The 27,797-nt window shown below is 43.0% G+C and overlaps 1 protein-coding gene across 2 annotated transcripts in view; it reads right to left on the reverse strand.

The window, feature by feature from the left end:
* Nucleotides 1-27,797, reverse strand: part of SYNPR (synaptoporin) — a 273,164-nt gene that overhangs the window by 33,960 nt on the left and 211,407 nt on the right. For both annotated transcript variants that reach the window (XM_032458139.1, XM_006178304.3), the window contains one exon: nucleotides 8,175-8,373. In XM_032458139.1, the coding sequence (XP_032314030.1) occupies nucleotides 8,175-8,373 (199 nt within the window). The remainder of the gene's footprint in view (nucleotides 1-8,174; nucleotides 8,374-27,797) is intronic.

The following is a 27,797-nucleotide window of genomic DNA, read 5'->3' on the forward strand; positions in this document are numbered from 1 at the left end:
TCCACTGAAATTTAATAAACTCTAGCTACACAGAAAGCGCAGAATGGCCGCCAGGGTAGATGACGAAAATAATGGCTTGCATTAATGAGCACCTGCTCTTCTTCTAACTGCTTTGTGTGCGATAAGTCACTTAATCAGACTGGCAGCTCTGCTATCTCTATTTCACAGATGAAGAAATCCAAGCATAGAGAGTTTCTATAACCTGTCTAAAGTCACACGGATGTCAGGTGGTGGGATGGAGATCTGGACACGGGAAGTCTGGGTACAGAGCTTGAATTCTGAATGACAGATCCTGCCCTCAAGGGTAATAGGAATAAAGCAGGTGGCTTGAGGCCAGGAGCTGGGTCTCATCCTGCCCTGTGGCTCTGGTGCCTCGCACAGGGCCTGGGACCCAGCAGGACTTAAACAGCCATGATCATCACTCTTGAATCCAAGGAAGAGCTTTGACTTGTAATCAAAAGGGAAACACTACATGAACTTTTGTTTCATTGAAAAAACAAAGACTAAAAGCCAATAATATCTGGGGGCACTAAAGGAGAAACTAGTATAAGACAAATATATTTTTTTAAACTGTCAATAGGCATTAACTGAATAGGGAAACATCCTTGCCCTCTTTCTTCCTTTGCGAGTCTTACTGAAACAACGTGTAGCAGCCCTGAGTTTAAACTAGTGCCCTGAGCTGCTTGGAAACATTTAAACTGGCTCAAATGTCACAATTAGAGATGGAGTCAGGAGCAGTGCAAAAGTGCTCGAAGTCCTCCCAGAAAATACAACAGTTCTTTCAGCGGCATCGTCGAAAACTGGTTAAAGAATTGGGGTTGGTACCGTTTTCCTCTCTAGTACATCAGCTAGATCGGAAGGCAGAGCTTTGGAGAAAAAGCCTACGGAGCTAAGATGTGCAGGTTATGTGTGTGTGTGTGTGTGTGTGTGTTTGTGTGCACGTGTGTGGTAGCTAAGAGAGGGAACACAAGAAGACAGGGGCATGAGGGAAGCCAAGAGGTAGCAGTGAGTTTCACAGACCAAGAGACATGAACACAGTGAGGGGTAGGGAGTCCTCTATATGGGGAAGACTTCAGAAAAAAAGGAAGCAGCCTTGGAGCTGAGGTCAGACAGACCCGAAGTGCCTCCGGGGCAAATCTCTTAACCTCCCTCAGCCTCAGTTTTCTGCATCTCAAGAATGGGAACTAAAACAACAAACTCAAAGGGGTAGTAGCTTAAGGATTTAAAGAGAAGACGTGTAAAAAGTACTTGTACACTTATGATGAACACAACATTGTAGATCAACCAAACTTCATAAAAAAAAAGTACTTGTACAGTGCCTGGCACACAGTAGGTGCTCAATAGCTGCTGGTTGTTGGTGTCAATCAGGGTTTCCCAACCTCAGCACCACTGCCATGTTGAGCCAGATAATTCTCAAGTGTGCTTATGGAAGGCTTAGCAGCATCCTTGTTCTCTACCCACGAGCTGTCTGCAATGTACCACTCCTCGCTCCAGCAGTGACAATCAAAAACGTCCCCAGACATCGCCAGATGTCCCCCCACGAGTTGAGAACCCCTGGTCTATCTGAGAAGGAGAGCGTGGTTTTCTCTAGGTGTCCTGGGCCAAGGAGCAGACACATTTGCCATTTCGTGCTATTTTAAAGGAAAAACACAATCACCCAGGAAAGACATGTTTGGGCCTTTGCCAAGTTTCCACTAGGTCCTGATTTTTCTAACTGAATGATGTGTTCCCTGGGATGAGAGGAGACCTGACAGTAGAGGATGGGATTTGGGCAAACGGTCTCTGCTAGCCTCTGAAGGCACCGGCTCCAACACGGGCCAGAAAGAGCCCTGGGCTCCTGAAAAATCACACTAATTTCATAAGCAGTTCCCTGCCTTTATTAAAGCTACTGGGCCACAGCTCATCTCTTTACTTCACTGGTTAATTGGAGAAACACAGTACCAAATACGGTGGGAATTAACCCTCATCGAAATTGTAATTAAGAATCCACTAATGTAAGAACGCTGGAGAAGAGCTGAGGATGTAAAATCTGATCAAATGTGTGGACCGTGTGCTGGGGACATTTTAAATGGGTTTAATTTACTTGTGGTGCTGATTCTGGGGAAAAAAAAAAGTATTTGTTGATGCAAAATCTGTAGAAGTTTAGATTAACAGTTCACTTAAGGTTACGTCTGCGCCCTTTTGTATTGCCAACACTTCTTGGTTCAGAGAGCGAGGAGGTGAAAAATACATACCCCCCCCCCCCCACAAGCCAGAGTGTCACATTCCTACAGCGGTGTCTACCAGTAACAAGAGACATACTTTGGGGGCTTCAAATGATGTTAATCCTTTCAGTATCAGATACTTTATGCTTGGGGCAGAACTTAAAAAATAATCTCCTTCACTCCTCCTCTCACCAACCACCAGATCCTCTGGCGTTGTCTTTAATATGAGTCCACCCTGGTTGGGGAGGGAGTGTCCTGGCTTCCAGGCAGAGGTACCCTTCCTCCTCCAGGCTGCCAAAGCCCATCTGCATAACTTCTAGCAGGTCATCCCAAGGAGAGTCATAATTTTAAAATAATTTTCCTTACCAGACGGGATGCTTTTAATTACCCCCCTATACACACATTGCTTGGCCCACTGAAGACACTAACTGTTTAAGTGAAATACACTTAGACACGAAGTGCAACTAACATGAGGAGAGGAGAGAGAGGCGAGGAAGGGAAGAAAGGAGAGAAGGGAGAGGAAAAAAACGGAGGGGAAGGGGAGGCGAGAGGAAGGGAGAGGAGAGGGAGGGGTTTCTCAGCAACTTCTAAAGGGCTCAGGGACTGCAGAGATCCCCGGCCCTGAAGACAGCTGAGAAAGATGCAGTCGAGAGGCAGGAGCCCGCGTTGGGTTCGCTCAGCATCCAGCTCTGTGCCTGCCCCCTGTTTTCCTCTCCGTGATGGCCTCAGCCTGTACTTGACAACGAGGAGCCTTCTTTCGTTTGGAAGTTACAAGTCCACCTCCCAGGCGTGGAACAGAGTACGGTTCCAGGAACAGAAAGGTTAATCACGAGGCTCATCTAACCATTGTGGTCATAGGAGTAGTCCTGAGTCAGGCTGGGTCCTTGTGGGGCTTGAGGGAGAAGAGAGTGCCTGGGGTGGGGGACCGGAGGGAAGGAGGATGGTGAGGGCTGCAGGCCCTTAAAGAAAGGTGCCTGCAATTCCCCTCTGTGGGGCCAGGATGAAACGGGCAGGAGAATAATTAAAACGATGGATTAATAACAGTGCTACAATTAGACACCTTCCACTGGTCACTCACTGGAGTGCCTCTCCCGGTGCCAAGGGCTTTGCAGGGAGGGATTAACTCCTCCTGTTCTTACAGCAGCCCTGTGACTCATGTGTTGTTATCAGCTTCATTCTATAAATACAGTAACAGGTTCCCAACTGTTCAGTAATAGGTCAAACAGGGCGATTAAAATCCACGACTCCGTAGTTTAGCCACCACCTTCAAGGTCACTGGCCCAAGAACCTGAGTCCTTGTTCTGCCGTTTTAACTTCTCTGACCACAGGCAAGTTTCCTGATCTCCCGGGGACTCATTTTCCAATGCCTGGCATTCAATAAAAAGGAGTTAAAGTGAATCTGTAGAAGGAGGCTGATTGCAATTGCTCTCCTTCCCTCTCAGGATTGCTGTGAGGCTGGATGAGAAACAGGAAAATATTTGGAATGCACTGGGCATAAAACAAATGTGAGTCATGGGACCACCACGTGCCTGCGATGGGTAAACGCTTCTAGTCTCATAAACCACCTTCGGTCAACCTGGTCTCCTTTCTGGGAGCAAGGGAGTTTGAACAACACGGCTCCTTCCTTTCCTATAAAATCTTAAGGTGCATATTGATGCTCCTTAACATTTAGAGTACTTACTGGAAACCAAATCTCTCGTGACAAGGGTTCACCAAAACATGGGATGGTGTGTATCAGCTACTCATTCTTAGAGCGCTTTGTCAGCCCTGTAAGGTAAGTTATTTTTTTAACCTACTTTACATTAATATAAAAAAAAAACCCCTAAAGCCTCACATTGTCACTGTTTGACATGAGATCTGAAAATGGTTCAGAACATCCTGTCTCAGGAATCTAGGCAGGAGACTGGCTTTAAAACTGTATTCTAAGGAACATGACAAAATGATATAACCAGATGTGACATTTCAGTTCCACAATCACGCGCCATTCAGGTGGCCGTTCCTGCTTTCTGAGAGTGATATTTATTCATCGGCACAAGAAGGCACTTACTGCAGAGACGTACAGTAGCTGGCTGACTCTTTTGGCCTGATTTTCTCGCTACTGGGTCATTCAGCATCATTAACCATTACGTGACTTCGAAAGACATTCAGCTTCTCGTTTTTACTTAAAGGTGTGCAATCTTGTCAAGCATATTCGGTAGAGAAAGGTATCTTAAAAAACGGACATTGATACACTTGGCTCCAGTCGGCCTGAAATTGCTCACAACTGCTTGCAAGTGTATGGGACTCAGTCCTGGTGAGCTCTGATTCGTAACAGCCATTGATCTTGGGCATTTGTAAAGCTTGTATTCTGTCCCTGACACCCTCCATGCACAATAGAGATAAACAGCAGGATTCTCTAGTTCCTCCAGCATCAAAGGTTCCCGGCACCCATTCTCTAACTCCAAATGGATTCTGAAGGCAAATTCAAAAACACAAAAAAACCAAAAACCAAAAAACAAGAACAATCTATCCAACAGTCAAACCAGCAGAAAAGTCTAGGGTTCTAGGGTTTGGTTTTTTTATATCCAGAGCAAGAAAACAATAGGAGCTGTCTAGGTGTATAAGCCAATTCGTCTTACCCCCTTATGCCCCTGTGCATTTGCCGCCCACGGCCGATCAGGATTTTGGACCATCGTGCATGGTGGTTATAACCTTGGGCCCTAGATCTGGAGAGACCTAGGTTCCAACTCTACCCTCTGACTATTAGTGATGTGATCTGGGAGAGTTGGATAATTCCTCCGAGCCTCCCCTTCCTCGTCTCTAAATGTGAACAGTCACATAAGCTAGGGTTGTTGTATTAAATCAATTCGACACATAGTAAAAACTCAATCAAGATCAGAGGGGGGTTATTGTTGTTATTACTGTCAACGCCATTACCATCCCTGTCACTCTCCTGCATATCGATCTTATTTATGCATGACGTGCAATGTCATGTCCCAGAGGATGAGAGAGCAATCCTGAGCTACAGAATAAAGGGGAGAATGTGTGTCTTCCTAAAAACAAAGCAACAGCAGAGGGATAGTTGGTAACAAGAACAGAGAGAACAAGTAATGATCAGGAGTCATCTTTCTGAACAAAAAAAACATACGATGATGGTTGACACAGTGTGTGGAATTGTTTTAGGTACGAACCACCTTCTTGAGACCTTGCTCACATGGTCTATTTGCTTTAACCTGCTAACTCACAATTAAGGGTGGGTCTAAGACGCCACCCCTCCTTCCCCAGTCCCCGCCCCGTCATGGTGGGATTAGAGCTGGTGAGGTTTGCCCTCTGCCGCCATCATAGATAGCTTCGCGCTGACCCTCTACATCCATTCTGCTCTGTGACTCTTAGGATCCGGGCTCACCTTGAAATTAACTTCCATCTGCTAAGTAATGAGCACGTCAGTTTTTTAATATCACCGAAGTTTCACCTAGGAGCCTTCTCTTTTTTATTACTGAAATTATCTCCCCCACCCCTCCCCTTCTTCCACAATGTAATAAAACAAAACCTACCCAGTGTAGTACACAGTTCAGGATTTCATTACATCCTGCTAGATGGGAAAGACTATTTACACAGAGATGAAACAGCACGGCTTCACAGGAGTGCTTCGTATGAAGGAGAAGGTAGTTTTGCAGAACAAAATAGATCTTTTCCCACTTTATGGGCAAATAAGGTGTACCAACCTCTTCTCTCTGGAAGTCAGAGTGTCTTCTCAGACTTTGGAATTTCATGAGAGTGTCTCTGTGTCTCCAGGAATGAATGCACACATGTTGGTTTTATCTATCTATCTATCTATCTATCTATCTATCTATCTATCTATCTATCTCTGGTGTATCTATCTGCACATCACGGGAGGGACGAGCCCAAGGTAGGTGACTCTGTCAAACATATTTTAAAGCCATTAAGACTAGACGCTCCAATTGGGAAGAAGGAAACAAAAAAGACATCTGTCCCAAGGTTCAAGTTCTGCTGATTTCCTCTTTTCCACCATAACATACGGATGTGCTACAAAACTTACATTTTCCCAGTCCCTTCGAACTTAATCATGAAGTCTGCCAAATAGGGATTTCTCCCCATTACCCTTCAAAACATGTTTATTTTAAGGCTCTGGTCTCTATAATACATGGATTAGATTAGGTATCTGTAAAGTTTATTTCCCTTACATGCTCCCTAAAAAATTTTGGAACAACTGTTCCTACTTGTATAAAGCTGACATTGTCTAACTTTGTTTTTATTAAAGGTCTAAATGGTTGCAAAGAATCCAGCACAAGTATTGATATTTAAAAATATACCCCATTGTGTCCATTTTTAGATGAATCCAATGGAATCAGTGACACTATTATCTATTTAAAAATTAATAACCGAATTCCCCTTTGACAGTTGAAAACTTGACATGTTCCTTTTGAACCTGTACTTCCATTATACTTCCCTCACTGAATTATAACCTCATATAAAATTTTTTATACTGGAAAACATTTTATCGGTCACCTTACTATACTCTTTGCAACAAAAATACGCACATAAATTTAAATTACCTTTTAATTACCTATGACCCTAGTGCTTTAAGTATCTAAGTATCAAAGATTTCTTTTGGGTTAGGTGATCATTACAAATATTATTAATACCCAATTGTCCAAAACAACATAAATGCATTATAAATGCTAATAATTCATTTAAAAAGTAAAAATTTGATTAGAAATGTATGGGACTGTTTTTCTTTCCTTATGTATTTTCAAGGAACAGATATTATTTACTTCTAAAGGATATGATTCAGCATAAATTCTATTCCCATTTTTTGTTTTATACATGTGTTGAGAGGGCTTGCTCACATAAATGAGTAGATGAGAATGGATGAAGTCTGGCTACAGTGACGCCATTAATTTCTCTGAATTCCTTCTGAGTAATTTGTCTCAGACCACATAGTGATCTGTCATCAAAAGTGACTTGTCAGTGATCTATCAGCTGACCAGAAGATTAGAATTTTCTATTTTATTGAATGGAAAAAATTGGAAACCTCCTTCAGTGCAAAAGGGAACATTACTGAGGCATTTGAATCACTCACTTACGTCAACACCCATATTTCAAGTGGTCCTTTTTTTTCCCAGTCCTTCAAAGGTTCTGCATCCTAGCAATGTACTGTGTAGTAGTGATACTTGGGATGGAAAAGAAGGATGCTTTTCTTTTATAACGTGGGTGTAGGTGATCAAGCAGGCAGCAAGATGCTTTCAGAAGCAGGGCATTCTCAGGAAGACAAATTTTAGGCAAATGTACATGTGAAGGTTGAGAAATGTAAAATTTCCTTAAAATTATCCGCTCCCACGTGCCCCTCTGAGAATCGTCGTGTCCCCCTAGGTGTGTGTGTCCCTCCTTGAACCTGCTGGGCTAGACTGATTTCACCCAGGCAAGTACTTGAACCACTGAATAAAGAAAAAGAAAGAGGGGTGGGTTGGTGGTAAAAAGAGACAGAGAGAGAGCGAGAGATTCAGAGACAGAGAACTCCATCTTCAAACTAAACCATTCGATGACCAGTCTACCATATACTAAAGGCATAACACATTTCAAATAAGCAAAAGCCACATTGTCTAAATAACCAGGGAGAAAAAGTGGTCCACTCACTCCGTAATACTGGAATTATAAATAAATCTTCAGCAAGCCTCATGGCTCTTTCCTTGATCTCATGAGATTGCCAGCCATTTATTTCAGAGGCGTTTCTAGAGACTCTCACAATACTTCTCCCACTCAGGGGCACAAAAGAATGACAGGCGTCATGTTTTCATTTTAGATTTAAGAGATTTGAATGGGAAAAAAAAAAAAGTGATTGCCTTTAACATACCTGCCCTGAGGGCTTGGGTAACTCCAACGTCCTTCCAGCATTGGAAAATGAAATTAAATGGGACAGGAAAAGTAAAAAATATATAAATAAATAAGTAAATAAAACAAGCCACTTACAATGAGAGGACCCCGGTTGTTTTCTCGATACTTGTTCTGGAAGAAAATGTAAACGACAGTGGCGGCCAAGGAGTAGAGGAAGGCGAAGACGGCGACGGTGACGAAGAACTCGGCCGAAGACGAGGAGTCGCCGATCAGGGCCACCTTCTGCCGCTCCTTCCCCTCGCAGGTGGGCACCTCAAACGTCACCTGGTGTAACCTAAGGTACCAGAGAGGAGACGCTTTAATGCTGCGGAGAGAAAACTTGATGCCATAGGTGAGATGTGATTTGGGACCTTTGTGGTGTGTCTCTGGGACAAGCTCATTAAGCGAAATTACAGGGATTGGAGTTGGTGTCGTGGACGGGGACACTGCAATTACACATCATTCCACTGGGTTCCACCACAGCTAGTCACTTTAGAGAGAGGGCAGAAGGGGAAAGGGAACCTGAAATGATGGAGGATTAGACCACATCTTTCCGCTTAAATTCTCCAGTGCTTTCTCATCATACTTGGACTCAGATCCTGACTCCTAAACGTGACCCATCAGGTCTCCTACGAGGTCCTGGCTCAGGGCCTTTTCACTGGCTGTTCCCTTTTCCTTAGTCACTGTCTCCTGACATCGCCCATGACTGGCTCCTTCGTGGCCTTCAGGTGACAGCTCAAACGTCATCTCCTGGAAGAGACTTTCCCTGACTGTTAATCTAAAATAGCTCCTTTCCCTTAGACATTTCTACCTCATCATCCCTGCTCACCGTCACTCACAGCTCTCATCACCAGCCACACATCCTTAGTAATGTATTTAATTAGTTTTTTTTTCTACCTCCACTTCACTTGGAATCTTGAGTTTCTTCTTCTCTGTATATCCAGCACGCCTGACACTTGTCAGGCACTCAGTAAATAGGACCTGGATAAGTGTACAAACACTCTTGATTCTGTAAAAGATGACTGATAAACCCTAACCTGATTGAGATTTTAGAATTTCTATTTTAGAGGATAAATTCTATCAGGACAGCACTGAGGTTCAATGTATTACTTAATAGAAAACAAGTTAAGACTTTGGAGGGCAATATTTCCTGCTCAATAAATAACGTCTAAGGAAAATGTGTTATACCCAGTATGATAGCTCACACTGTGAACTGGGTGGTGATCTGTAATTCAACACACAAGCCAAAATTCTGCTTCTTCAGAGATGACTAAATTATTCCTTGAGTATTAGGGAGGCATGCGGAAATAGACATGAATAAGGTTTAGCGATACCAGTAAAGGGCCACCTGGAAAATTACCTACAAAAGTAATAATGATGACAAAGCCTTTGATGAACCTGATAAAGTCCCAACTTATGCTTAAGAAGTATTTCTCTTACTAAGCAAAACTTGATTCCTTTAAAACGGATTTGTGGGGCACATTCTCTCACAATTTAGGTAATAACAAAACGGTAAAACAGTAATGCCAATTGCAACTGACATATTGGTGCATTTATGTGCCAGACATTGTTTTATTTAATGCTCACAGCAGCCCTGTAAGTAAGTTCCTTCCTTCTCAGAAACCTATTCTTTTAAAATTACTGCTTGACTTGAGAACGCTGTTTACATAGTCCACCTGATTTTGCTTGTGTATACTGAGCCTCCTCCTGTTTCTTGTCAACCAGAAAAGTGTACAGTTTCAGTAAAATTCAGGAAAATAGGGGGCATTCATCATGATTATACTGTAGAGATCCTCTCGTCCCATTGCCAGAGATATTACAATATTTTTTAATAGGTTGGTCTGTGGGCATGCTGAAAAATGAAATAGATTTAAAAGGTAATCATGCCAATTATTTTGATATTCTAAAGTTATTTTCAAATAATGTACCTTTTTTTTGGTCTCACTTACAATGTGTCATCTGTTCAACACATTTTTAACAAGAAGCTCTGTCATTCACACAGTGACTAGATTCTGGGGGTAAAGTGGGGAACAAAGATAGAGGTGCTGATCTCTGCCCATAATGAACTTAAAGGTTAGAGGGAAAAGAGGTTTTCTAGGAGGAGCCTCAGGCTAGTCTGGGGGTGGGGTGGTCAAGGTAAGATTCCTCATGGAAGTCATTTTTAAGCTGCCGCTTAAACATGGGTAGAAATTATCCAGATCAGCAGTTATGAAAAAAAGCACAATGAAAAATGATTTTGTAGCCACTAGGATGGCTAGAATCAGAAGGATTATAAGACTGGAATAACAAGAGTTAGTGAGATTAGACTGGACTAACAAAATGAAACTGGAACAGTAAGTTTCAATGAGAAAAATGGGAACTTTCATATATTGTTGGTGGAAACATACAATGGGTACAGCTACTTTGGAAAAGAGCCTGGCCATTCTTCAAATAGTTAAACATAGAGTTATCATACGATCCACCGACTCTAATTATAGATGCGTGTCCAAGAGAAAAGATAACATTTGACTGCATAAAAGCTTGCACAAGATTGTTCACATCAAGGGTTACTCATCAGAACCCAAAAAGTGGAAGCAACCCAAACGTCTGTCAGCTGATGAACGGACACATGAGACGTGGTATATCCAGGGGATGGAATATTATTCGTCAATAAGAAGGAATGAAGTGCTGGATCATGTTACAGCATGGATGAGTGTTGAAAATGTGACGCTAAGTGAAAGCAGCTCATCACAAAGGGCCACACATTGTGTGAGTCTATGTATATGCGATGTTCAGAATAGGCACATTTATGGAGACAAAAAGTAGGTTAGTGTTTGCCTGGTGCTGGTGGGGGTGGATTGGGGATGATGGCTAAGTGGTACAGGATTTCCTTCTGGGGTAACGCAAATGTTCCAGAATTGACTGTGGTGACGGGTGCACACCCTGTGAATATATTAAAAGCCATCCAATAGTACATTTAAAATGAATGAATAGTACTGTATGTGAATTATATTTCAAAAAGCTGTTAAAAATAGGTATAAAAAAGCACGTACCAAGATCCTGCAGAGACAAGCAGCATAGCATATGGGAGAAGATGAAAGATAGCTTGGGGGCTGGAAGATGGCAGGAAAAGGGATGAGTGATGAAGGATGAGATGGGAGAAGAGGCCAGGGGCCTTCACTGCAGGGCCTCGTCGTAGCTTTGGGTCTTTACCTTTTCACTCTCTTAACAACTTCCATATATAACATACGTGTTATGTTTTTCGTGTTGTACAACACATCCCTCGTACGTATTTATCTTACAACTGGAAATTTGTAACTTTTGAATGTCTTCATCCAATTCCCCCTCCCCCTACTGGAAACCCCCAATCTGATCTTTTCTTCTATGATTTTGTTTGTTTTTGAAGTATAATTGACCTACAACGCTAGGTTAGTTTCCATTGCACAACATAGTGATTCAATATTTCTATATATTCCAAGATGACCATCGTGGTAAGTCTAGTTATGATGTTACCATACAAAGACATGACATAGGCATTGACTATATTCCCCACACTGTACATTTCATACCCATTCCTCACTTACTCTGCAACTGAGTGTTTCTCTTAATCACCCTCAACTATTTCTCTCCTCTCCCCACCCTCTTCCCTTCTGGCAATCACCTGTTTGTTCTCTGTATCTATAATTGTTTCTGTTTTGTTACACTTGATCATTTGTTTTGTTTTTTAGATTCCACATACGAGTGAAGTCATACAGTATTTGTCTTTCTCTGTCTGACTCATTGCACTAAGCATAATGCACACTAGGTGCATCCGTGTTGTCAAAAATGGCAAGATTTCATTCCTTTTTGTGGCTAACATTCCACCGTATATATACACCACATCTTCTTCATCCTTTCATCTACTGGTGGGCACTTAGGCTGCTTCCGTATCTGGGCTGTTGTAAATAATGACGCAATGAACATGGGATGCATGTATCTTTTCTACTTAGTGGCTATTTTGTTTTCTTTGGATAAATACCCAGGAGTGGATCTTTATTTGAAGACAAAGATTGGAAAGACTTTCTTAAACAATATGTAAAACAAAAATAACAGGCAGGGCCGTGTCATCTGTTGCTACTATTTAGAAATATGCACACTTGCTTCCCGGGTGTCAGGATCAGCGATGCTTCCAACACGCCAGCTTCCTCAGCTAACACGCACAGACTTCCTTGGTCCGCGATTTTTGTCTCCAGTGAGAGCAGCAGGGAGAGGGAGAATAAAATAATTTTCTTCTACACAAACAGCTGCATATCAACATTTTCCTCGTTGCTAACTTACTGTATTGATTTACAGTAAACGTTAATAGTGCTCCTCGGCACAAGACAAAAAAAAAACAAAACCACTAACAAATCTGCTGTGCTTATTAATGCCAATGATCTATAGCTTCGTATCGAGCCCTCGAGCCACATGGGGTAAAATCAGGAGCAAGAGAGGAAATGGAAGTGAAGCTCTAGGCTGGTGCCTCTTCCGTGGAAAGGAGTAGGGACCGTTTATAAAGGAAGAGCATGTCAGCACAAAATAGTCTGAGCATAATCATTCACAGCACTGAGCATCTTGAATGCTATGCAGTGGTATATACTGCTAAATATATACACTGTACTAGAAAGGCTCTTCTAGGCAGCAGCTACATATAGATGTTGTATCTTGGAGGGAGAGATTTTATAGTCAGCGTGAGTTTAGCAGCTATGGTAACTTTGGAAGCAAATATCATTCATTTAGAACCTAAACAAGGGGGAAACTGTTCTGTACAGATACAGCATGTTAGCTGATGGAATCTGGAAGTTGGTCGGGACTACCTCTGATCTTGTGAGGAACCAGTCAGGGAGCAACTGCTGAGCCCGCAAAAGGACCAAATCCAATTTGTTGATTTCAGATGTATAATTCCATCCTTGGCTGGCCTGACTCAGTCAAGGGGGAACTGAATTTCTTCGGGATTTACTGCATTGTGTCTGTCTACAAAAAACCCATCCATGTTAGAGCATGTTTTTTTCTTTCCCTTTTTAAACTTTTACCAACACTTAAAAACAGCCTTTTAAACATTCAGCTCCTGCTTCAGTTGAACTAAAGGAGCTGCTGGATACCCACAGTGTTTAGTTCTGTTTGGAAGGCTTGAAAAAAAAAAATTAAGCAAGTTGCTGCTGCTTTATTAATGAAAATATTTAGGACAACAACCCACCAACATTTGCAACCTCCAGACACTGTGCTAGCTTCTTTACTGACGTGTGTCTCAGTTGAGGCTCATAACAACCTTCTTCCATAGGTGCTAGCATTATCACCATTATACAGATGAGGAAACTAAGGCTGGAGGTAGTGGGCTTGCCAGAGGGAGTTCAGGTGGGTAGTGGAGGGTGGAGGTGAGTCTTGAATGCAAACAGATCAGAAGGAGCAATACTGGTAATTACGGCACATTCCTGCTTCTGCTTCAAAAATAACAGCGCCAGACTCACAGACGTAGAAAACAAACTCATAGTTACCAAAGGGGAAAGTCAGGGGGAGGGATAAAAACTGGGGGTTTGGGATTTGCAGATGTGCATATAAAATAGATAAATAACAAGGTCCTACTGTGTAGCACAGGGAACTATACTCAGTATCTTGTAATAACCTATAATGAAAAAGAATATGAAAAGGAATATATATATATACACACACACACACACACACACACACACACATATATATACATACAGACACACATATAACCAAATCACTATGCTCTACACCAGAAACCTAACACAACATTGTAAATAGACTATACTTCAATGTTTTAAAAAAGTTACAACCTCCTTAGATTTCCAGCTGGATGTCTGTATGAAAATGACTAAGCCAGCTCTCCCATGCCATCTAACCTAACAGTAGACCGATATGATAGTTTATACAGATTAAGACTCTAAACAAACATTCGTCTGCTTCCACTTTGAAGCACGTGGATTAGGCATCCGAAGAGGTACCCAGCAATGGCAGAGCTGAATCCCTGTAGACCAGCCAACAGGAAGTCATTAAAACTTCCTAGTTGCCAAATTTGGCCCTGGGTTATTCTAACATTTGCTTTAGAAGCGAGCAGAGCGCCAGTGAACCTGACTGTCTCACGTACTGGAGTTGTGATCATCATAGCGTGCTTGGTTCTTTACGGACGGTGAGGAAAGGACAGCACGGGGTCATCTCTGGATAGCGCTGTACCATTAAGGGCATCTGGTAATAAGCCTTGGGAAGTTGTTGGCAGTGTCTTTCAGCAGGTGTGGAAGAAAGGAGGACTAAAGCTCCTAACCTAAGGGTGGTTCAGTGCAAGACAGTCGTGTGCGTGTAATAAGAAGTGTATTTGCGTGTGCACTTACACACTCACACACGCCCCTGCTTGCTCAGCCTGTGTGATTCACAACAGAAATCACTGCAAGATCCTAGGAGTTTACACATAATTTCACACACTACATCTCACGTCCCCCCCCCGCAGCAACCTTCTGCATTTTACAGATGAGGAAGTCGGAGCTCCGCCATCTTGAAAGAGGCATCAAAGATCACCCAGTCGGTACAGAGAAGAGGCAAACTCAGAACCCAGGCTTTCTGATCCCCAGTTCTAAGTATTTTTTAACTGTTTTTTTTTTTTTTTTTTTTTTTTTTGAGGAGAGGTACTGGGGATTGAACCCAGGACCTCGTGCATACTAAGCATGTGCTCTACCACTGAGCTAGACCCTCCTCCCCAGTTCTTTTCAAATTGATGACCCAGATTCCTTTTCTAAGTTTTCCCAATGACTGAATTCCCCACTACTCTCAAGTCCTGCATTCACTCAGGAGGGATCTACGGAGCCCCGGGTGCCAGTCACCCGAGAAGCCAGGATGGAAGGCAATGCTTTGTGAAGAAAGGGGTGGAGGTTATCCAGGAGCTGGAAAAGGCCAAGTCCCCTCAGACTGTCATTTCCCCACCATTTGTGGGGCCATTTAGGATGGTGATCCCACCTCCACCACAACTGGACGCCAATCACCAACTGACAAGGTTACTGAGCCCAGACTAGGCCAGACACCAAGTCAGATGCTTTCATTTATCACCTCCCTTCGACCTTCAAACTTGATAAAGTGGGTGCAACTTCCCTTATTTTAGGGGCGAGGGAAGTGAGGAACAGAGCGGTTGAGCCACTTACTGAAGCAAGGGGCTCGAAACAAGAGTCTCTCTGACCCCAAAGCTTTCACTCTTACCCGCCCACGTGAAAAAAACAGAGCACTATTCATTGTTGTTCTCACTCACATATTTACGGACGTCCCCCAGCACGGCTGCCTTTCTGAGGGCCTTCCTGCAGCCCACTGTCTCCCTCTCTCACCCCTTCTGGTCATTTCTCATCAGGACAGTGGTCGTGGGATGAATGTGTGGGGTCTGTGATGACTTGTTCCATGCTCCTCTGGCTCACGGGTGATTTCAAACTGGTTCTCAAGACTCACAATTGATTAGAACAAGGTTTCCTTTATGCCATCAACACCTCATAAGGCACAGTTTCGTGCTGTGGTCAAAATCTGGGGAGAGTCTGACTTCACAGAGCCTCAGCTGTAGGATCTGTTTGGGGTGGAAAAGGCAGACATGGGGACAAGGTGGGGACTGAGAACAGTCTTGGGGAACATGCTGGTTGCTGTGAGGACTGAGAGAAGGCTCCAGCATGTGCCTAAGTTTGAAGTCCTCATCTTGTACAGGAGGATGGAGAGAGTCTGTCTGAGATACAGGACTCACCGACCTGAAGGTGACAAGGATCAGTTTACCTGGAATGCCTCTGTTGACAAGAAGGATCATTACTAGGCTCCAGGCAACATCAAAGAAAGCGGAAATAGAAAACAACCCCGTTCACAGATACCCTTCTGGAGCACCTCGTGGGTTCTAATGATGCCGCGTGTCCCCAGGAAGGTCAGTGGACCTGGAGGTTGTGCCCGCACTCCTGTCTGCTAGACCTAACAGCTGACTTCCAGCCTCTTCATCTTAACGTACATGGTGTTGTTTAGACAGCCAGAATCATTTTTCCAGATCCTTTGGTCCTAACCTTGGTTGAATCAAAACCGGCTTCATCTCCAAGCCTGCGGTGACAGCCTGCCATGGATTCACTAAAAACATTTGCTTAAAAGAAAAAAAAAAAAAACAAAACCAAAACGAAGTGAAGGACAAAATGCTGTATGTATTTCTGCTCTTAAACACAAGGCCATTTCTCCTTGATACAATTATGTATTAAATGTACTAAAGCTTCCTGCTTCCATGGGAGAAACTTTCTGTTACTTTTTCTGCTGTTCACTTTACCATGAGGGAAGAATTTTTTTTTTTTTAAGGAGAGTAATAATCCATTTTGGGCAGAGGGAACTGAGTTAGCTAGACACTGGAAAAGGCAATCAAGGTGACAGCAAACAGTACTGTGTCCTGCACAATGCACTGTGCTTGTCCACACGAGGAAAAGGCTGGGAGACGACTGGCCCTCCCCACAGTGCATGGGCACCGTCTCCAACGGCCACAGAGGGATTTATCCAATTTATTTAAAGTGCATTATGCTAGAAGCATCTTTTCAAATTTCATCCCCCTCCACAAGTTTGTATTTATACAGATAAACATCTCCAAGTAAAATGGCAGACTCCAAAGTGATTAAACAGGAATGATCAGTAGAAGCCAGCGTATGGCTGGGAGAGGAACTGGAAGCAGAAGAACTCTATAAAACCCATATAATGACATGCAAAGAGGCACTGCCATTCTCGCTAAGCTATGATTTATTAATTTTAGTTTCTTCAAATAGAATTTGAGTCATAGGGAACTCAGACTGCCTCTGCATGGTCAAATTAAAACAGATAATGAGGTCGTTATCTGTGTATTTCAGGGAAAATCTTTTTTTTTTTCCCTTCTTGTTTGTCTTCCCTGAACTGTGGTATTGTACTCCAGTGCATTATGAAACAAAAAGTCCCAGAGGTTTTTTTTTTTTTTAATACTTGAATACCCAGACAACTGCCTGTCCCTGTCCATTTTATTTAGTTAGTAGAGAAATGTTTCATGGATAAACAATTTCAAGGGTTGGACTAAAAGATATTTATAACATTCAGGACACACACAGGTCACATGGGAGGGGGCAGCAGAAACCTGTCTGCGCTGACCTTTTGTTTAGAATTTTGGGCAAATTGATTCGCCTCATTAACAGTCAAAATACGCGATGAACAAAAATTCAATCGATACAGAAATGCTTAAAGGAAGAAAAGGTAAGGTTCTTCACAATTTCATCCCCAGTATTAACAACTTAAGAAATGGAAATTAAACAGGATCTTTCATTTGCTGTGTATTACCTAATCATAGGACCAGGAAATACCTTACTTTTCAGGAAGATTTATCTTATTCTTTTAATATACCCTACAGGATGTATGAATTAGCATACTGTGTACAATATTCTGCATTAGTGCACATGGCACAGTAATTTTCTTAGTGGTCCCCTACAATGGACGTTTTGATTGTTTCCGGTCTTTAACTGTCAGAACAGCGCCTTGAGCATGTATCTTCGGATATCTGTATGGTAATTTTCTTTGAATAAAGTTCTAGAAGCAGGAATGCTGGGTAAAGGAGTGTATGAGTCAGGGTTCTCCAGGGAAACAGAACTAATAGGATACATATTTTAAGGAATTTAAGGAACCTATTTTAAGGAATTAGCTCACATGATTGTGGGGGCTGGCAACTCTGAAATGCAAAGGCAAGCCAGCAGGCTTAGACACTCAGGTGAGAGTTGATGTTATAGTCTTGAGTCCAAACCCTGGAAAACCAGAATATCTATGTTTCAGTGTGAAGGCAGAATTCCTTTTTTTAAAGAAGAAACTCAGTCTTTCTCATCAGACCTTCTTCAACTGATTGGACGAGGCCCACCCACATAAGATAATACATTGCATTTATTGTAGTGCTTGCATATAATTGGCAATTAGTTTTTAGGCAGTTCATAGGCAATTACTATTATTAGGTGAATTGCAAACAGTTTCCAAAATTCAAAATTCAAGGCGTAAGTCTAATTACTAAAGTTAATTTTTAAAATCCAAATGTTTTCAAAAAGTAGAGTTCCAAGACCTGGAAACATGGCACGTTCTATTACTATATTGCTCTGTCAAAAAGCCACCCGATCAAGCAGTTATTTGGTCATTTTCTGCTGTTGTGTGTTGTCATTTCATTCTTTACACAGTAACTGACCTCGCTGAATGTTCAGGATAGGGAAACTAACAGAACCCTCGCTGGGTAGGAAATTCAATATATCTGCCAGATTGTAATAAAATAAGCAGAAATCGTTTATACATATAGTACAAAATGCAATCTCCTTTAAACCACTGAAAAGCTATTGCCCTGTCAAGTGGCTATGGAATTGTCAGTTTCCAATCCTTCTGTTGTTAATATCATCATAAACACACAAAATCTTTTTTGGGGGAAAAAAAGTCTAAGGCACAAGGAAACACTGTTCATCTTAGTTAACTAAACACGATTTGTTCAACGTATTTATCAGCTCGGGATGGAAGGAGTGCTCTTTACTGTCAGCAAATAGAATGTCACCCATGTTTCGATGCTTTGCCAGCAACAGGGGATTAATCATACTTTTTTTCCAAGTTGCACTTGGAACATGACATCTAAGAATTCATTTTCCGCACAGCAACCAGAAATCTCCTAAAAACCATAAATCGGAGCATGTCACTCCCCCACCTAAAACTCCCCTCCAAGGCTTCCCTTTGCACTCAGGGCCACATCCACACCCCTCATCATGTCCTCCAAGGACCAACACCAGCTGGCTCTTGCCCACCTGACTGCCATTATCACACCCACTTGCCACTTTCTCTTCCTAGAACACACTCCCACCCCCGCCCACCAGGGCCTCTGGACTGCCGCCATATCGTCCACGGTCAGCTTCGTCTCTTCATTCGGGTCTCAACGCGAATGTCACCACCTCTGCGAGGCTCCCCTTGACCACCTAGTCCGAAGCACGCGTCCCAGCCCTAGGCTTCTCTCTCACAGTATCCCACGTCGTTGCTTTCGGTTTCTTTGTTTATTGCCCTGCTGCCTGTCTGAAGCTACCCTGCTCCCTGCTTCTCTGTACGCCTGTGCTTTGCCTGTCTCTCCCACTAGACTCTCAGGGGCATGGAAGCAGGGGTCCTGTTTCTGTTCACTCCCTCTCTATTACTGAGCACCAGGTCCAGTCGGGTTCCCAGTAAACACCCAATACATATTTGTTACATGGAGAAGAAAGGAGGGATGGGAGGAAGGGAGGGAAGGAGGGAAGGAGAAAGGGTGGAAAGAGAAAGGGATTCCTACAAGAGACATCTGTCTGGAAGCTGACCCTGCTCCTCCCCTGTAGACTTGTAGGAAGAGATGCTTCTCCTGTTCTCTCAGAGGAAACCAAGACTCAGAGAGGTGAAGGCACTTGATCAAAGTCACACAGGGCAAGATGCATGACTCAAGCTTTCTGCTCCTGAATTGGGGGACTTGGCGCTACTCTGAAATTTCTAGAAGGAAGAAACTCTCTAGTGGCTCAGAAAGGCCATATCTGGAGGTTGGAAGAGCCATAGGACTAGAGGCCAAAAATGGCAGGCATCCCTAGGGGTTTTGGAGGCCCCTGGGGAAGCCCAACAAAGACCCTCCCCTCCAAGCCTTCTCAGGCATCCTCCATAGACCCTGTGTGTCTAAGTCACACCCACACAGCTGAGCAACGGCTCTGGCCCAGGGTCAGGACCAGGCTTCAGTACCATGCTTTTGGCCTAAGGCCTCACTCATTCATCTCTCCATCCAACCATCTCCGTGTGGAACACTGTGCCGGGGAAACAATATGGAGATGGTTTCTGTTCTCAGAGTCTTTGTTCTAAGAAGAGGCAGGTAACTGAACAATGTGTTTCAGGAAATGGCGAGGAGGGTTAAGTTCAGGGGTTTATAAGAGCCCTGAGTGGGTCTAGGCAACCAGAGAAGGCTTCCTGGGGGAGGTGAAGTTTAAATGAAGCCTGGAGGGTGAAGAGGGTATACTGGCTAGCGGAAGCTGGGGAAGGGAGGGCTCTGGGCTTAGAGGTGAGAAAGTGTGTGCTTTGAGGCACTGTTTTCTTTTAGAAAATGGAAACAGGATTGCCATAGTCACTTCTGTCATTAATAATGATAATGTAACAATAATAGTGAGTAGGTTCTGATCCCTGCCTTGGTGACAGCCACTGTGCTATGTCCTTTACATACCATATTTCTTTTGCTTTTTACCAGGGACCTGAGAGGCATAATCATCATTACCCCTATTTGACCGATGAGGAGACTGAGGCTGAGACAGTCCCATAAAAGGAATAAGCTGGCTTCCTCCCTTCTCCCCTATAGTCTAAGACCTGGTCTGTCTAGAGAGTCTTCTCTGCAGTCACATCTTGCCTCCCCCACGCATGCGTTATGCCTCTCCTGCAGACTGGATGTTTCCTCAGCTGTTCCCAGAGCCTCCTCCGAGCCAGTTCTCTGTTTGCCTGCAGTGGGGGGAGGACAGAATTCACTTCCCTGGAGCCACGGGGGGGCTCAGATGGAAGATGAGGGCAGTAGGGCTGGAGGAACCCGGGAGTGGAAACTGATGAAATATCGGGAATTGTCCCCCAAAAGTTGATCTTCAGGGTTACAAAAGTGAGGACTTGGCTAAATCTCAAAAAAGAAAAAAATAATTGGCTGAAAACCCAATTTGCCAAATAATCAATTAACCCGAAGCTGTCAAGGAGATTTTACCACAACCATTTTGCCACAAGTGTCTGAGGTTGAAGATGCTTCTCAGTTTGAAGGCCAGTAAGAATGTAGATGAGTGTGTGTGTGTGTGTGTGTGTGTGTGTGTGTGTGTGTGTGTGTGTGTGTGTGTGTGTGTGTGTGTGTGTGTTGGATAGTGCTACAGGGCTCGGCCCAGTGCAGCTAATACACTGGAAATATTTCAGAAGAGAAAAACCCATCTTTCAGCAAAATGATCATCTGGCTCAAGGGAAATGGCTATCTTGCATATTTACTACTTAGTTCTTGTGGGAATGGATGTAGAGACCCTTGGGGCCACCCCGTTTTGCCCTGGATAAAGAATTCTTTGGGGCTGATGTGGTGCCTTTGCAGCTAACATTGACAATGACACTGTCCTTCACGCTGCCCAGGACAAGGGAAGAGATGGCTTCCTTCCACCGCCCATTCTAGTCCACACACATGGGTGTGGTCTCAGGCAGTCCTTCACCATGTCCAGCTTAATCCCTTCCTGCTTATCCGAGTCAGTCTCCTGAACTTCTGTCTCCAAATAAGTCACCCCACTTTGGGCCAATCTTCCAGGAAAGACCGTTGTTGTACAACGTCTAGGATTCTAGCGGAATTCGACTGGAAGGATTTTACTGGAAAGACTGAATTTTTCATGGTGGCCAGTGACACACATCTGTTCATTGAAGGGTCCAAAAAGTCTTAAGAAGGAAAATAGTATTTAATCATTGGAAAGATTTCCAACAAAATAAAATGAAAAAACCCTTCTACTATTTCTTTTTCTTCTTGATTCACAGAATGTTTAAATGGAAGCTGAATCCAGCTTCCTCCCCCGATAATTAGAAATAAAGGCCTAAACCATGCGAACATCTGCTACAAATAAGTCTTTCAAGTAATTTGATATTCAACATTCTCGTGTAGCTCCCTGGAAATACTTAATGTTCCTGAAAACTGTACATCAGAACTCCTCAAACTGTGGTTCAAAGACCCCTGAGGATATATTAAATGCTTCCAGGGGGTTCATGAGATCAAAATGGTTCTCACAATGATACTAAGATGTTACTTGAAATTTTCAGTCTCATTCTCTTGCAAATGTACAGTGCAATTATCCAGAAGCCACATGTTGTGGGATACAGCCATCGTTCCGAAGGCTAATGGAATGTGTATTTGCAGATTCTTATATTTTATATATTTCTTCATTTTGCTTTCTGACATGGTAATCTTCTAAATACCCATAGGCACAACCCATACAAATGAAAAGCTGTTTGTGGTCCTCAATCATTTTTAAAAATGCAGAGGGGTCTTGGGACTTAATGTCTGAGAATGGCTGCTCTAAATAATGATTTTTTTTCACTTTCCCCCAATTTTTCATTTTTTTCTCATGCCCGTTTTTAATATGGGCATGCATGGCCCGATGTGAGGCGTACCTATTACATCCGTGTCATCACACTTAGCCACTTTTCCCACTGTCGTCAACCAACGAGTGTCTATCAGCTCCCTGTCTTTGGCAAATACTGAATAAAGGGCTCTTGGATCAGAACTCTAGGTGGCGCTACCTGGATAGTCTCTATCCAGCTGACCATGACCTCACCCAGAAGGCAAAAGCCTTTATCTCATGTTATGAATGTTCCCTGGTCTTTGACACTTCATTTCTTGAGGTCTCTCAGGCTAGAGGTAGGAAAAGAGGGGTCAGCCTTAGATGTTCCATTGTGATGATTATTCCATGTACTCATTACCTCTCCATCCTTTATCTCATCCTCGAAAGGGAGTCCCAGGCTGAGGCCTCAAGATGAGGACATTTACAACGTGGGAGCAAGAGTTATTTATCTTAGTAACCCCACGTAGTGGACATCGGTGTTTTTGCTTATCTGGCACCTGTTCGTCATTTTCTGAATAGTTCTTGGATTTTTAGGTTGGAACATTAGATCTGAGCAACTGTCATGTTTCACTCCCTGAACTTAAAGATCTAAGACAGGCATATTGGATCCTTCTCCAAAATAACGAGGCCAATACGGAAGAAAACATGTGGACAAAGAGAGAGAAAAAGATTCTAGTTCCCTAGATCTAGGGAATGCTAGATCGTGTTCCTAGCATCTAGCACAGCTACTCAAAAACATTTGTTGATTCAACTGACTTTAGTCTGGCTTCTTTACAAGAGACCCAAGCACCTCAGATAAAAACAGGCGCCCCTTTAATCCTTTATCTTGCATAGACATCAGCCCCAGAAATGCCCACTGGCATCTCCAAGTTTGTAATATCCGCTTCTTTTCTTTTCTGTTTACCCCATCTCTTTGCGCAAGCTTGTACCGCTTCTCTAGATTGTAATTTTCATTCCAAGTGTCCTTTTGAGAAGGTAGTTGTTATAAATCAGGACACTGAATATGTCACGTGATTCAAAAACATTCTTTTCTGAAAGTATTTTTTAGCTTCGCATTTCTCTGTTTAGCTTCTCTGGCTCCTAAATCTTGTGAAAGAAATTCCACAGGTGGCCAACCTATGCCAACATTCACAGTCTGCGTGTCAAGCCAAAAAACATGATCAACATGGATTAAGACAGTGAGTGAGAGGAGAAAATTTTCATAAAAGGAAAATTATAATTAGAAGGATTTAGGACTCAATAGATTTGGCCCCTTCAATCAAGGAAAAATTAACTTAAAGTTCAGATATCCATTTGAAATCTACACAACTATTTCAGAATCCTACCTATGTAAATATTCAGTAGGTCTGATGGCTGTGATGACTCAGGTAAGTAAAAGGGACTAGTCCTTTCTGATGTCCTGCAGATTGAAAGATCAGTATATTGTAACTCTGCATCTTTGGTTGGTTGAATTTAATAAGAAGGCGTGTTAAGAAAAGCTAACCCAACCAAACTCCCTTCCTCTATGGGATTAAAGGGGCTTCTGTTGAGAAATTTGAGATAAAATTTATCTCTTGTTTACTATCAAGACTGAGCCCAAGAGCTCAAAAAGAAATTGGCAGGACGCTGACCATTCATTCCTCAAATCTGCTTGCCTCTGCTTGGCTTTACTCTTTCTCCCTGGGGTGAGCAAGACGGCAGATACACACACACTTCTTGTCAGCTCTGCAGCCCTGATCATCAGAAGCCAATTTCCCTCCCTGCTCCAGTTGAAAAATCCACATTAGGTCATGTGTCCATCTCTAAAACAACCACTGAAGCCAAGGAGCTGGGGGCCCTAACTCTGCCAGGTGCTCAATGAGTGTGTGTGTGGGTGTGTGTGTGTGTGTGTGTGTGTGTGTGTGTGTGTGTGCATGCGTGTGCACATGCAGGGAGTAAGACAAGGGAGAGTGGAGCAGAGCTTTATGTGACCTTCATGAATGGGTTACTCACTGCAAGAAAGAGTTCCAGTACCAGAAAACAGAAATAACACATACCTACTGTATGGGTCTCTTCCTTAGCAGATCATATCTGGGTTTAAAAAAACATCTTTGCACCTCCAGAGCCAAATATTAAGTAGGTTCTCAATACATATTTGTTGGATGAACATAGAGTTACATGTGATATTGTAAGTGCCTACTCCATCACAAGGGCCAACCCTGTGTACTCTCCAAGGAGAATATTTTGCTGAATGCATGTCCATTGTGATACAGCCCCGTTCCACCTTCCCCTCTCCCCATCCTTTCCATGCACAGGCTCATTTCTTTTTCAGCACATTTCCACTTACTCAATCTTAAAGGACTACTCAAGTATTATTTCCACCATGAAGCCTTTTCTGAGGACTACATGCCTCACAATTTCCCCCATCTTGGAGTCGCCACTGCTTCTATTTCCTGCACCTGGCCCTTCACGAGTAAAGTGTAGCTTCAACCCCTTCAGTTCAACTACCCACGTTCAAACCTGCACCGTTTACTTGCTTTGTCACCGTAGCAAATTCCTTCATTTCCTCATCTGCAGAGGATGCTAACCACAGTATCCACCTCACAGGGCTGTTGCAAGCATTAAATGATACACTATCTGTAAAAAGTTTATTGACATGGTGCCTGGGAAATACTGACTACTGTTACATGTAGTGGAGTAAGTAACTGTGCACCTTGTAGCGGAGACAGGTGATGTCCTGCAGCGTGTCTCCCCGGCCTACCTGAGTTCAGGCAGCTGCTGTGGACGTTGGTTGAAAAACCTTCCACCTGACCCTCTCTTCTCTGTCTCAGGGCCTCCCTCGGCTGGAGGAAGCTTGCTCTGGTTCAAGCAAGCACAGTTCGAAGTGTGGGGGAGTTAAGCCTTTTGAATGCAGCCTTTAACCATCAGATTTTTATCCTTGGCCCCTGGTCTGAGGGTTCTTGGGTGTGTCCCACACAGTTGCACAGAGGATCCCAGCAGGATGGGCTCTAGTTGCCCAGAGAGGAAACCGGCTCACTCATGCAAATTCTGGGGGCTCTTCTCCCTCCTCGGTCTTACTTCCTCCACTTTTTTGCTTGTGCCTTTTGGGATCACCTCACATATGAGCTCCCTGTGCCCAAGTCTGTGTCACCAGGTCTGCCTGGAAGGGAACCCAAATTCAGACAGCTCCCAGCACTTTCAATTGTTCAAGTCATTTCTCAGGGTACCTTTATTTAAGGCAGGGATCACATTCTTTTTTTTTAGAACTGAGATGTAATGGACATATAACATGGTATTAGTGTTAGGTGTACAACATTATGATTTGATTTATGCATCTATTCCAAAATTATTACCATAATAAGTTTAGTTACCATCCAACACCATGCACAGTCACTATTTTTTTTTCTCTTGTGATATAAACTTCTACTATCTGCTCTCTTTGCAAGTTTGAAGTATAGAATGAAGTGTTGTTAACGACAGCCACCATGCTGTACATTATACTCCCAGGACTTGTTTATCTTATAACTGGAAGCTTGCACCTTTTGACCCCTTGACCCATTTGGCCATCCCACCCCTCCCCTCTGTATTGCTTGGCATGTTCTGTGGACATGCACCCGAGAACTGCTTGCTGAATAACTGGTATATTTTGAGAAAAAACTTTTTTAATATTTAGCTTCAAGACAAGGAAGTCCTGTGATATTTCTCACCACAGCTGATGGGCTTAATTTTCTATTTGCAGTCCCCTTAGGTTCAAGTTTGGGATACACATGCATGAAAGCTTGACCCCCTTCTGGAAAATTTAGCCTCGGAATTGTAACTTGTGAAAATGAGCCATAAACTGTGGTTCATTTATAAAAAAATAACTTGACACTTCGCTTGGTGGGTTTCACTTTGTTGAGGAATCACCCATTCTCTTGAGTGACTGGTACCAACCCACGAAGATGCCAAAATACACATTAAAAGCTACAGAATTGTGCATTTTTTTCTTTTTTTTTTGTAATGCAAAACCTTCAAACTAGAGATCTGAAAGAACATATGTCCTGGTGCAGAGGTGGAAACAGAAGTGAGGAAAAGAGAAAGGGCCTTTGTCTTCCTTCTACTAAACAAGTGGCTAGAATAAATGAGAAGTCTGGTCAGACGAAGTTTATTCTTTCCAATAAAATAGCCAGGCTCATGCTTATTTTATTTATGATTTACAAACAACCTGTCATTTTCAGAAATGCCTTGGCAACGTATAGATTATATGATAAAGTGGAAAGGAGAAAGGCATACTAATTGTATGTAAGGTTAGTATTGAAGCTTCTAGTCAGGTAACTGTCACCATGATCACGCTGCATAATAAACCATCTCCAAATTCAGTGGCTTAAAACAGCCACCACCGGCTTCTGCCCTTGTGTCTCCAGGTTGGCTGGGGTAGCTCTGCTTCGTGTGTTCATGTGAATTCTGGCCCTCAGGATGAAGAGGGGCACATCTACCTGGGGGGGGGTGGGTGGGTCTTCCTTTGCTGTTGGCAGAGCACAGGAAGGCAAGCCAGGGACGCACCATGCTTGCTAAGGTCTCGTCTGGAAAATGACATACCCTTACTTCTGCCCGCCTTCCATGGACAAAAGCAACTCACCTGCCGTGCTCAACACCAGTGGGCAAGGAAATATACTGTCTCTGAGTGACCATGGTGACCAAAGGGTGGTTTGCAAAAACTAGTTTGGGGAAGAGGGTGTGAAGAATTGTGACCAGTAAGTCTGTCTGCTGCAGGGATTAATATTAATTATCGTACCGCTGTCTGACGTTCATTATGTCCCAGTCACCTTGCTCGCCTTCAATTTGCCGAACATCATTTCACCTTGACACGAATTATTCCCTCTGCTTGCAATTATTTCCCCTCGTATTTTCTCTTATATCTCTTCCACTTCTAAATGTAAACTCCGTGAAGGGAATTTTTGGAGGGTCTGTATTGTTCATTGATGGTGATTTCTTATCACTCAGATGCCGTCAGCTGCTTAAATATTGGGATTTGTGTCAAAAAGTCTTATCGATCAAGCTTCATTGTACATTCTTAATCCACTGGTCTATGTGGTAACTTTGTTCAGATGTTTCAAACCACAATAGGGTTAAGTAGTAGAGGAGAGAGAGATTGTACTGGAAGGACTGAATCTGGATGAAATTTATTCACCAGAGGGCCTACTTCGCCCCACAATAGAGTCACGATTTCAACTCTTAAAATATCTTGGGTTTATTGACAGCCAAGGGTAAATGCTCCAATGAAATGTTTTAGGATTCTGCAATACAGCTTTCTAATTGCACAGGAGTATTCCATGTGATAGGAAGAAATGCTTGCTCGTCTTAGGGAGCTCAGTTTATCCTGGGACACTTGAGGACTCAGCACCTCACGTTATTTCTGGACTCGACTCTGAGCCATTGGTCTGTATGTCAATCCTGATGCCAATACCACATTTTCTCAATTATTCTGATTTTAAAAAAATGTCAGAGAACTACATTATACCACTGCCTTTAATAAACTGTTCAAGAGGCAAACAGACCCAAGGGTGGAAAAATTAGTAATCAGTTTTTTTTTTTTTCTCTCAAATCAGTCATAACAACTGAAAACCATTTTCAGAGTCAGTAGAAGGAATCACAGGTCATCATGTTCTATATAAAAAGCTCTTTTATG

This window comes from Camelus ferus, chromosome 17, assembly GCF_009834535.1.
Source record: "Camelus ferus isolate YT-003-E chromosome 17, BCGSAC_Cfer_1.0, whole genome shotgun sequence".
Taxonomy (NCBI): domain Eukaryota; kingdom Metazoa; phylum Chordata; class Mammalia; order Artiodactyla; family Camelidae; genus Camelus; species Camelus ferus.